Below are 12,133 nucleotides of genomic sequence, written 5' to 3'. Positions count from 1 at the left end.
GAAGTCGTACCAGACACAATCCTACGCGATCCCAAACTGTTCAAATCAACACAAATTCTCAAATGAGACGGTAAAATCAATACCCCTCAAAACATGATATCACAAAACAAACGGGCCATACACCACAGTAAAGCACTCCATTCTTTCAAAAAAGATTCATCACAGATGACTATAACTGCATACTTCAGTACAGAAAAACGAAATCCTAAACAAGCTAAAGACTAGTTCTGGATAAATTATTAGACAGTATCATGAGAAAAAGGGTAATTGTTTCATTGATCAAAATTATAGGAGATTCTGAAAGAAACGAAACGACAAATGGCAACCTAGTGCTTGTTGTTCTCAGCAGCTTTTTCTTCCTTCCCAAGGACGATCACGACCTTCTTCAAAATAGCATCAGTGGGTTGATGAGCATTCTCGACTGCCTTCGAAACTGCTTGCCACTTCTCACCGTGTTTAGGCTCAACTGAAACGCATCGTGTTAGCACGTCATTCTGAGTATCTTCGGTCCCGTGCTGAAGTTCAAATTTATAGTACAAAGCCCAAAAATCACCGACATCTGGAGCAAGGGTCACTGCCCTGTTGAGCCAGCTTCTAGCCTTGTCCACTTTCCTGTCCTGCCAAAAGAGACGGGCTACAGCTGCAATAACAAACGGATCTTGATCGCACTTTGTCACTGCGTCTTGACTCTTCTTTTTACGTTGAGGGCGAGGAACCATCTCAATGTGAGCAGCCCATAAGATCCCACTATTTGGGCATTCTTGGAGAGCCTTTGCCATCAAGTTATCAGCTTCCTTAGTATTTCCATGCCTGAGTTCAGCCCTAACAGCGGCAAGCCACAATTCTGGGTTACGAGGATTCCTCTTTCTACCAATAGTAAGAACTGCTCGTGCTTTGCTTAGTCCGGTAATTTTTTCTTCAAGGTTTGCAAGAGAAAGCCAGAGAGTAATGCAGTGGGGACATTTCTTAAGACCAGATTCATAAGCTTCTTTGGCTTTTACTTGCTCTCCAAGCCTCTCGTGTAGTTGTCCGAGCATCAACCATAACTTAAAGAATGTTGGGAAACGCTGAAGACCTTCATCAAGAAGCTTCCTCTCGGAATCAGTGTTCCCAAGTTCTCTCTCGACAATGACAGATTTCATCCAGACTCTTTCAGTGCCTCCTCGTTCTCGAGCCTTAGCAAGGAGCAACTTCGCTCTTGCAGGCTCATGGTTTTCAAATTCCAGCTTGAAAGCAGCGAGCCAAATCTCCTCGGAGTTAGGAATAGCAGCATAAGCTTCTTGAAGAATGGCTCGAGCTGATGGCACATCACCGGCAAGCCACTTCTCTTTTGCACCCATAAGCCACAGAACTTCAGCCTGGGGCACATATGTGACTGCCCTTCTCAACAAAGTATCAAGAGACTCTCGAGTTCCATGACTCTTCTCGAGCTGTGCTGCTTTAAGCCATATACTTTTTTTTGTCAGAAAGACGGAAAGGGCGTGAGCATATATAGCCCTAGCGGTTTCCACCGACCCTCTCTTCTTGCACTCCTCGGCATCAGCAACCCATGTTCTTTTCCTATCTTCTTCCTCCACTCCAAGACCAACAGTGTGTTTAATTATAGCTTGGCAAGTAACGACCGACCCAGCACGCTCACAGAATTCTGCTTCCTTCATCCAATCTTCCCGGTCAACAACAACATCTTCTTTTTGCAAGGCCTGGATACCTCTTTCTATGATCTTCTCAACCATAGCATTGTTCCCATTAGCTTCTTCCAGTTTGGCAGCAGTAATCCATATAGACGGCTCCTTCGGGAGCTTTCCCCTTGCCCTATTGAGCACTCTCTTAGCCATATCGTATGTTTCTAGCCTTGCAAGTGCAAGCCACAAATGCACATGCAGGGGACAACATTCGACCGCCCTCTGAAGCAGTAGCTTAGCGTCCTCTTCATTAGCAAGCTCAACAACGGCCTTCCACAGCCTCACCGAGTCTGGATTATGTTCAAGGGCCTTCCTCAGAACCCTGCTCTTATTCGACTCATCGTGCTCTAACTTAGCAGCCTCCAGCCACAGCTTTACGGAATTCGGGATAGCTTTCACTCCCCTTGCTATAACCGCTTTTGCTTCATCAGGACTCGCTAAACGGCATGCCTCAACCCAGACATCCTCACTCTTAGGACACTCCTCACAACCTCTCTCAATCAATTGTCTAGCCATCTTAAGCTTGCCAGCAACCTCTTCTAACCTAGCAGCAGCAATCCAACCAGGCCCATGTCGAGGATTGGTCTGTGTAACAGACTTAAGCAACAATCTAGCCTTTTTAATATCAGAAATCTCAGCATCACTTGTAATCTTCATACTCTTAAGGTCAGTCAAATACCCCTTAGGATCAACAACCGTCTGCCCCGAAACTGAATCAGAAAGCCTATCAAGCTTCAACGACAACACCGTACCCCTACCTTCACCAACAGCTGTCAAATCAGTAACCGGAGTTTGCGACCAAGGAGTCTCCGTCCCTCCAACACCTCTACTCTTGGGATCAAGGGCCGAAACATGCTCCTTCTCCTGCCTAGCCTTCTCCAAAAGTGTGTCAGGCACAGGCACAAAACTCTCAAACCTCCTTTTCTTATTCCTCATAGAATAATCACCAATCTCCGGAATACTATCCCACTCATCAGTCGACATTGTATGCAACTTCCTCTTCAAGTCCGCAAACTGCTCAGTAATCTTAGGGTTAGACTTACGGTACTTCTCAATCTCCTCCTTTAACCTAGCTTCCCTCCTATCCTTCCTCCTAGAATCCATCCTTTCATCAACCGCCTCCCACACCGCATCCGCCTCCTTATCATCCTCATCATACTCAGCAGACGCAAACAACCCCACATCGTTCCCCTCAAACTCATCAAACTTCTGATTTTCATCATAACCCTTCTCTTCCGCTTCATCCTCCTCTTCCTCCTCAGCCTCATCACCCCCCTTCCCTCGTCCCCGCCCTACACCAGTCGGGGCAGGCGCACCACCACCAATCGTGGTAGCGGACCGATCAGGCAAGTCGAAAGTCGACCTTGCCGGACCAATATCCGACCGGGTCGTAAACCCGGTTGCCCCACGACCCAACCCAGCAACATAATTCGCTGGCGGTTTCGAATTCAGAAACTCTAGCCTAGTACTCTTAGATTGCACAGGTGCTTGCATACCACCATAAATCGATACATTTAGGGTTAGGGTTGAATTCAATCCAACACCCAAATCACTAATTAAACTCGCCGAATCACCAATTAATCTCCTTGATGATGTTAACAAGCATTGATTCGCAACCGGAATACCTAATCTATCGGTGATTTTCTGATTAAGTTCCCCCAAAGTTGTAGAATTAGGGTTTATATTCAAAGCTAGGGTTTTCTTATCGAACAATCGTAAGAAAACCATGATTTTTTCGCAAAAACAAACACAAATTCAATGCAAAAATAAGGAATTCAATTGAAAATTGAAGGTAGAGAAGATCGTTCAATTACCTGAGTGATTAGAGATAATGAGCCCTAATTTGCCAGAATTGGGGGAAAATACAAGTTCTTATTATACTGTGTAAGTCGGTTTGTTTTCGCAAGTCGGTTTTTTTTTTTTTTTTTTTTTTTTTTTTTTTTTTTGAGAAAGTCGGTTTGTTTTGGTTGTGTACCATCCTATTTTACTCTAGAGCCAAGAGCCCAAGACCTTATAATTGGGTGGGTCATTAGGATCGGGTTAGATTTTGAATTGTGTCGTTTTTTTGTTACTCCTACTTAGATTGATCACATTTTCGGGTTAAATCAGGGCGGATCAGATTATTTTGGGATTCGGGTCTGTCTCAATATGTTGGTCAAGTCATTTTCAGGTTTAACAAGACAAGTTATTTTGAATTCGGATCATTTTCAGGTTAATGATTAAGAGAGAAAAACGGTAAATTTAATATTATTACATATTTTTAGTTTAGTTTTGACGATTAATTCTTTATTTTGACGTAGATAATATAAAGTGTTTTTTTAAATTAGTCATTTCAATTTTCAAGTCTTTTTCATCAATAAGAGTCACGTTTTGTCGGGTCATTTTCAGGTTGGGTCGTTTTAGGTTGAGTCAGTTTCAGATCAACAAAGCGCGGGTCATATTTGGGCCGAGTCGAGTCAAATCGGGGCACATATGGGAGTTATTGTTCAGGTCAATTTCGAGTCTTGGGTCGGCTTTTTCGGCTGGGGTCAATTAGGTCGAGAGGATTTTGTCAGGTCTACTCCCTTTTGACCGATCATTTAGTTGCCCTTTTTCTTCTTTGTGGAAAATATTTATGAAATATCTTACCAATAAAAGACAAATAAATGATTGAAACAGAAGGAATAATAATTATCGAGTATTTATCGACCGGTTATTCGTGGACTAAGTTAATTTTAGTTTACTCAATCGGATTAATCCATATAATTTTGGATAATTTTGGTGAGGTTGAAATGTTGAATGCTTAATTGCTTACATATGTGTTTTTGAATTGGCAGTAAGTGTATGTACTACCACCAGTTCTATACCTTTTGAGCATTATAATAAAAATTTTGATCTTTGTTTTAAAAATTATAAGTCTTACTATAAAATTTATGAGTTCATTCACTAAAATATTAAACTCAAAAAAACTACAATAAAAATCAAAAACATTACATACTAGGTAGTATCCCGCGCTTCGCGCGGCCTGTTTAAAAATTTTATTATTATAATTGAAGAAAAATAACATAATTTATATATGACCTTTAATATTTTTAACTATAAATAAAAATAAATCAATTTTTCTCAAATTTAATTTTTCAGGTTTAACTTCCATGTTATAAAATAAAATACATACCGTTTTAATTAAAACTAATAAGTGATAATTAATTATGCATGATCAATGTTTATAAATTATTTTATGACTGATCAAATATCATATTAATTAAAATAAAATTTATTCGAATAATGCAACAATCAACATTAAGTTATCAAATTATATCATTTCACTATACGTTATGTTCTAAATCAATTAATATTTGTTCAAAATAATGTGAATATAATTTTATGTAATTTTTAGTTTTTTATGTATAACGTGTGACTTTTATGTATCAAACATATAAAGTTCAAACTCAACTTACTCAAATGATTTCATTGTGTCTTACACGTGTTATGTGTCAAACATATCTATAAGAATTACACTTTTTGTATTTTTAAATAACTATATATAAATGATGCTTAAGAGTTTACCTGTAAATAAAATAGGTTAAACTTTCTTAAATAATATTTTTTGAGGTTTAACTTCAAATTATTTAGAAGATGACATATAAAATATTTAACTAAAAGTAATATTTAGCTAGTCATGATTAATATTTATACTCGACGTATACATATTTTAATTGAAGATATTAAAGAAAAATATAACGCTTTTTCTACTTTTCATGTCGTTTATAATACTATATTATTTTATAATCATTACTTTTGTCTTGATTATTAAAAGTACTCGCGATCATTGTGTATATACATACTTGTTATCACACTATTTAAACCTATCAAAATCTCACATATATTCAGTTTTTCGCAATATATTTTTTTTCATTTCCACGTAAAAACTTACTCCCTCCTATTCTCTAACATCGTCCATATTTCCTAAAACGGCAAATTCACTAAAATCTTTCACTTTTCTTATTTGTCTATCTTTTGTGGTTACAATATCTTATGACCTCACATTCTCTATCTTACTTTCATTTACATTCACATATCATACCCCACTAAATTCTACCCAAAAACAATTGTGGAAGAACATAGAGAATAGGAGGGAATATCTTTTAGTAATTTTTTTAAGTTATGTTTTTAAGAAATACAATGACTCTTCCAAATATATTTTTCTTAGGATTTAATGGTTTAAGTTTTATAACTTTCTCAAAATGTCTTTTTACGTAAACATAAAACATTATGAGACACTCACTTTAATCATATCTACAAATAAAAATATTTCAATAAATATAATGAAAATGCGCACCAAAAAAAATATAATGAAAATTATACTCAATTTGAAGCATTTTTCGCAATGAACGTAATTATTCACGTTTTAAAATTTATATCAAAATAATTTTTTAATAAATTTAGTATCAAATCACCATAATTATTTAATTTAATTTTATAATAAAATTTATTAAATTATACGAGTAATATATTTTGCTGAGATTTATACAGCATTTATTATGTTTATATTTAATGGTCAGCTATAATTAATACTTATATTTAATGCTGGGTTGACACGTGGCGCATCCACATCGTTTCAACCTTGATTATATATATATATATATATATATATATATATATATATATATATATATATATATATATATATATATAAACTGACTTAAATTTGAGTTTTGACGGAATAAAAATTAAAATCTAACTTATAAACTTTAATAAACTCATAAAAAATACACATATGCTCAAAAACAAATAAATTTTGAGGTAATAAGCTCAGAAAAACTACAAAAGTGTTCAAAAACAATAAAATCTGAAATAATATATCCGATGTATGTTCCTTTTTTTCTTAAATTAACTACGTTCTTATGACTTGAACTGAAAAGTGGTTACTAATTCTTTTTGTCCTATAAAAATCTACTCCCTTTGTCCCAAATAATCAAATTCTCCTAAATACTTCGATTATAATCCTAATTTTGCATATCGAACAAGTGATTACTTCATTTTGTCAATAAATTATTTTAATCATTGATGGATTGAAGTTTGAACTAACTTAATAATTTTTGATTTTAAGGGTATAAAATACTTGAAGTGACTGCATTTTTTCAATGATGTTCATTTTCTCATAAAACTTAATTTTGTTAACTAGCCGGCAATTCACACAATTAGGGGTGTTCACGGCCCCGTACCGGATCCCGTAAACTAAACAACCCCTTACTCGGAAATCAGGACCCGCCGGTTAGGAGGGGACCAAGGTCAACCTAGTTTACCTAGACCAAAATTCAATACCACTCGGCGATGATACCTAAATATTCCGTGTCTTGCATTTCAACCCCACGTTGTGACCAAACCCGCATAAAAACCTCTTAAAACACCAAGGCATCATTTGGTAAACAAAATATGGGCAAAAATTCAGCATATTCATCAAGGTTAAATAGTAGGTTAATTGCCCAATGAATATGTTACTAGTTTAGATCCCGCGCAATTGACATTCATTTATTTTTCATGTTTCTCATATTTTGATTAGAGAAATAAATAAAAGTTTAAATCGTAAGAAGTAATAAAATGAGTAATTTTTTTTGTATTTTTTTTTAACGGAGAAATTAATGTTAATTTACAAATATTTACTAATAAAATATTTTTTTTAGCTGCAAATTTTATCATGAAAAGTCCATGAATTTTAACAAATACTTACTATTACCATTTTTTTAGTCGCAACTTCTTATCATAAAAGTCAATAAATATTTATCAATAAGTTTTTAAAAAAGAATTTCCTTATCCTAAAAAGATCGGAGATAAATTTATGCAGAATGTGAAATATTAAATGTAAGAAATATTTAAATACAAAAGATTATATCCATTTATAATTTATCATATCCACGCATATAGTATATGCTAAAAATACCAAGCACTATTCTAGGAAATATTTTTAGGCGGAAAAAATTAGAGTTTCACCTATTCATTTAGTAAATAGAGGATTTTAATGCGTTTGGTAAATAGTATGAGAACATATATTAATAATAATAATATACGAGTACTATTTTTCAATATGTTGCTCTAGCAGAACAATGTAATAAGTAGACCGATATATGCCTTAATTCAACTAAAAAAAAAAAAAAAACGTAATTGTTATACGTAATCTATTATTTATCAAACACTTCTATGACAATTGTTGGTACTACTCAAACATGATATATCATGATGGTATTCTGCTATATTGTTATCGAGTATTTAAAATATGTTTCTGCTAATTGCCAAATAGGGTCCAAACTTTTATTAAGTACTGTACTTGCTAAATAAAGAACATTTAACAAGTAATGTCTACGAATGATGGATGAATCCATGGCGAGGGAGGACATTAAAAATGGACGGTACGACTTTTACTTCATAATACATCTCCGAATTGTTGATAATCTAAATCTGCAATAAGAAAAGCAAATTTCTTAGTTCTAAAACATTGCAATGAAGGAATATCACATAGCAATTGACAATTAATGATACAGCGCGATCCGGTGGTACTAAGATCAAAATTCATTACCAAACACTCACATCCCCTTATATAAATTTTGTTGTTTTAATGAACCCTAAATATTATATGTGTGAGGGCAGCGGCGGAGCCAGGAATGTAAGTCAGTGGGGACGAAAATTTTCAGCGGGGGTGAAACGGTAATATTATAAGGGGCATAAAAAAAATTCGAAAATTTTAACTGCTAGCCCCTCCCTGGCTCCATCACTGTGTGAGGGTGATACAGAAGTCCCCTATACCCGATGTGCAATCTTATTTTGCATAATATATATGTAACATACGTGATATTACGGTACATTATTAATATAATACGTTTTTTTATAATATTAGTTTGTATTTCGTTTTTTTTCTTTTTTTTTTGGAAAAAAAAAAAGGTTGGTATTTCGATCTATTATTACCATTTTTTATCTGAAACGGCGTCGTCCTATCATCGAAATTTTACCTGATAGGGAAATTCCGAGGCCAGGAAATCGTCATGGACGGTATCATGCTTGTGGTGCAAAGGTGAGGATACAACATGTGTAATATGCACCAAATGGTAAGACGCACCATGTTGAAGTGGATGAAGAGTAACACCGCATTCATCAGTAACAACTGCATGGCCTGTGGAAGTATGAACTAACATTACACCTTCCCCGAACTCTTCCTTCACATTTATCGACGCGTTCGGAACTCCGATTGCCATCCCGTTGATGAACACCGTTGATTCCCCCGCTTCTCCTATTCCTACATTATATGCAAAATCAACATTTGGAATTGATCGCGAAATTCCCATGCACACGTCGGGGATAAAGACATAAAGTAGTGTACATTTGTCAAAGTAATCCTTAAACCATGCCCTAGTAAATCTAATGATAAATATAAAACGAACACTAATTCTCAAATCAGACGTACAACATTTTTTATAATAGCATATATTCCGTACATCTCATTTATTACTATTATTAAATATAGTGTATAGACTATATAGTATCGATCATTATATGCTATATGACGGTCTATTATTATTATTATTACTATTATTATTATTATTACTATTATTGTTATATGACTGTTTATTATTATTATTATTAATATTATTATTATTATATGCTATATGACGGTCTATTATTATTATTATTATTATTACTATTATTATTATTATTATTATTATTATTATATGACAGTCTATTATTATTATTATTATTATTATTATTATTATTATTATTATTATTATTATTAATTTGACAAAGAACAGAAATTTCAAAAAATAACACTCTTTTTCAAAGCTCAAGTACCGATTCACCCAAACTACTTCTTCTTATTCAAACAATTGAAACTATAGCTCCTTATCTTGCATTCAAACCATGAAAAATAAGGCCATATTATATGCTACTCCGTAATTAATAGCAGCATTATTGTGGTGTGTTACACTCGATATTCACAAGGAATTATAACAAGAGAGGAAACTTAAAATTCATATAAAAACTTTGTATGAAAAAAAAACCGAAAATATGTATAGATGTCAACTAATTTAGTCAATAAAGTCAATGAATAGTATTCATCAACAGAATTCAAAAACGCTAATAATATTAAAATAACCGCTGTTTTGTTAATTAAAAAGTTTATACGCGAAAATTTCTTCTTAAGAAAATTGTTACGTACCTAAAATGTGGTCGATATTGCTTGAAATTGGTGTAGGGATCGAAATCACACGAGAAGGTGAAGGAGTAGTATTATTTTGAGTCGAGAGCAATGAACTTAATTCATGTAAATCATGTTGAAACTTCAATATATTATTTGCCTCGTCTATCTTCAATATGTCTTCATTAAATAAACTTGAGAAGCCGCCACCCGTCTGATCAGAAGGCGGTATGGCATGGATATGATCACCACCGTTCATTATAGGCTCATGATGACTATTATTAATATTGGTATCATTAGTATTAGCGAAAGATAAACCGTCTTGTAGCAAAGGATAATAAATAGGGCGCTCTTGGGGAATAATCTCATGAATAGTATTAACAAGGTTATGATGATTATTATTATGTGGTATAGTATATTGTTGAAAATAATTAATAGAATTATTAGGGAAATTTCCATTAAAATTTTCACCACCCGTAATATTGTAATTATTAATATTATTATTATTAATATTAATATTAATATTATTTTTATGATTATCGGGTGATGATGAGGAGGAGGAAGAGGCCGAGATGGTGGTGGTCGTTGTGGTGGTGGTGACGGTTTTGGCTTGAAGAGCCCTTTGCTTGTGTTTACTCCTAGACTTTCTATTTTGAAACCAATAAAAAACATTGGCATCACCCACATTACCATACTCTTGAAGTTGGGTTCGGATCCTCCGAATTTCATCCCTTGGTGGATTGACCAACCCGGAGTTGAATATAGCCTCTAGGATCCGGATTTGTTCGGGTTTCGGATTCCACCTTGGCTTTGGATCCGGAGTCCTTTCTTCACACCCTATATCAAATAACAAAGGAGATAAAATGAAACCCTAGTATGAAAATGTTAATAATATGAATACAAAATACCATCATTTTACTAATAAAATGAGTGGTGTAACGTGAAATAAGACTGTTGTATGTATATAACAGTCTCATATATAAACGGATTAAACTAGTAAGAATATAATAATGAAACCCTAGAGTAGTCAGTGTGAAAATGTTAGTATGAATACAACATATATCATCATATTACTAATAAAATGAGTGGTGTAACGTGAAATAAGACTGTTGTATGCATATAACAGTCTCATATATAAACGGATTAAACTAGTAAGATTATAATAATGAAACCCTAGAGTCAGTGTGAAAGTGTTAATAATATGAATACAATATATCATCATCATTTCACTAATAATGAAATGAGTGGTGTAACCCGAAATAAGACTGTTATATGCATATAACTGTCTCATATATTAATGAGTAAGAATATAATAATACCTGAAGAACGGCCACAAGAGTTGGATAGAATAGAGGATTTATGGTGAGACCATTGTTGATTGTTGCAAGGTTTTGACTTGAACATACTTGGCCAATGTTTGTTTGATGAAGCCATCTAATTTTTGGTGTAAAAAGTGAAATGAAAGCAAAACGTAAGCAACACTTTTTCCCTTTGCTAGGTTTCAGCAACATATATATACTTTTTAGTCAAATTTTCAGCAACATATATTAAAATTTTGGGTTAGTCTCCCTTAAGACGGAGATATCTATCTTAACACTGAAACGGGTCAAATATCATACAGCTTGAACATTTAAAACAAATTATTTGTTTTTTCCTATGCATTTAACTTTTGTTTTTTTCTTAATTACTCTACTATTTAAACCGTTTTAAGCTTATAAATATACATGTCTTAAACACTAATTTGTGTAAGATCTTATACGTACAAAGCCCTTTTTGTTTTTTTTGGTACATACAATTACAAATACAAAGCCCTTTTGTAGTGTACATGAAAAAAGTAAAAGCAAGATGTAAAAAATTAAAAACATATATAAATCACTTGTCAGAAATTAAATAAAGGCATATGTATATGTAGGTAAGAATGGTGGGGGAAGGAGGAAGTGAGGAACCCATGATTCCTTGACTTTAATAAAATTGATGAAAAATCCCTAATAAAAAGTAGAAAAAGGCATGGAAATGTGAATTGTAAGTATAACAAAAAAATTCTAGTTAAAACGATTTTACACAATTATTATTGTAAAATTATAAAGTAATTTACTTAATTAATCCCAACTAGTTTTATGCCCGTGCAAATTGCACGGGGTTGTTGTTTAAGGTTGAGAAGTAGTGTTGTTAATAGGGGATGTTCTTTCATGGTAATATAAATTTGGGAATTCTGAAAATACAGAAATAAATTCTCAAAATTTTAAGAGTTAACAAAAGTAGACAAATTGGAAATAAATAAGTACAA

At 33.7% G+C, this 12,133-nt stretch overlaps 2 protein-coding genes across 2 annotated transcripts; both read right to left on the bottom strand.

Annotated features, from left to right (window-relative positions):
* Positions 1-99: 99 nt before the first annotated feature.
* On the bottom strand, positions 100-3,662 carry LOC141592894 (protein STABILIZED1). Its single transcript, XM_074413781.1, has one exon. The coding sequence runs from the start codon at positions 3,408-3,410 to the stop codon at positions 327-329; it is 3,084 nt and encodes a 1,027-aa protein (XP_074269882.1). The 5' UTR covers positions 3,411-3,662; the 3' UTR covers positions 100-326.
* Positions 3,663-7,841: 4,179 nt separating this feature from the next.
* Positions 7,842-11,292, bottom strand: LOC141590683 (WUSCHEL-related homeobox 8-like). The gene is made up of 4 exons (XM_074411252.1): positions 11,163-11,292; positions 10,415-10,704; positions 8,666-9,049; positions 7,842-8,117 (listed from the first exon to the last, which is right to left on the bottom strand). Exons 1-4 carry the CDS (start codon positions 11,278-11,280, stop codon positions 8,112-8,114), a joined length of 798 nt encoding a protein of 265 aa, XP_074267353.1. The 5' UTR covers positions 11,281-11,292; the 3' UTR covers positions 7,842-8,111.
* Positions 11,293-12,133: the final 841 nt, after the last annotated feature.

The sequence above is a fragment of the Silene latifolia genome, chromosome 7, assembly GCF_048544455.1.
Source record: "Silene latifolia isolate original U9 population chromosome 7, ASM4854445v1, whole genome shotgun sequence".
NCBI classification, from domain to species: Eukaryota; Viridiplantae; Streptophyta; class Magnoliopsida; order Caryophyllales; family Caryophyllaceae; genus Silene; species Silene latifolia.
This window is presented reverse-complemented; position numbering and strand designations above follow the sequence as displayed.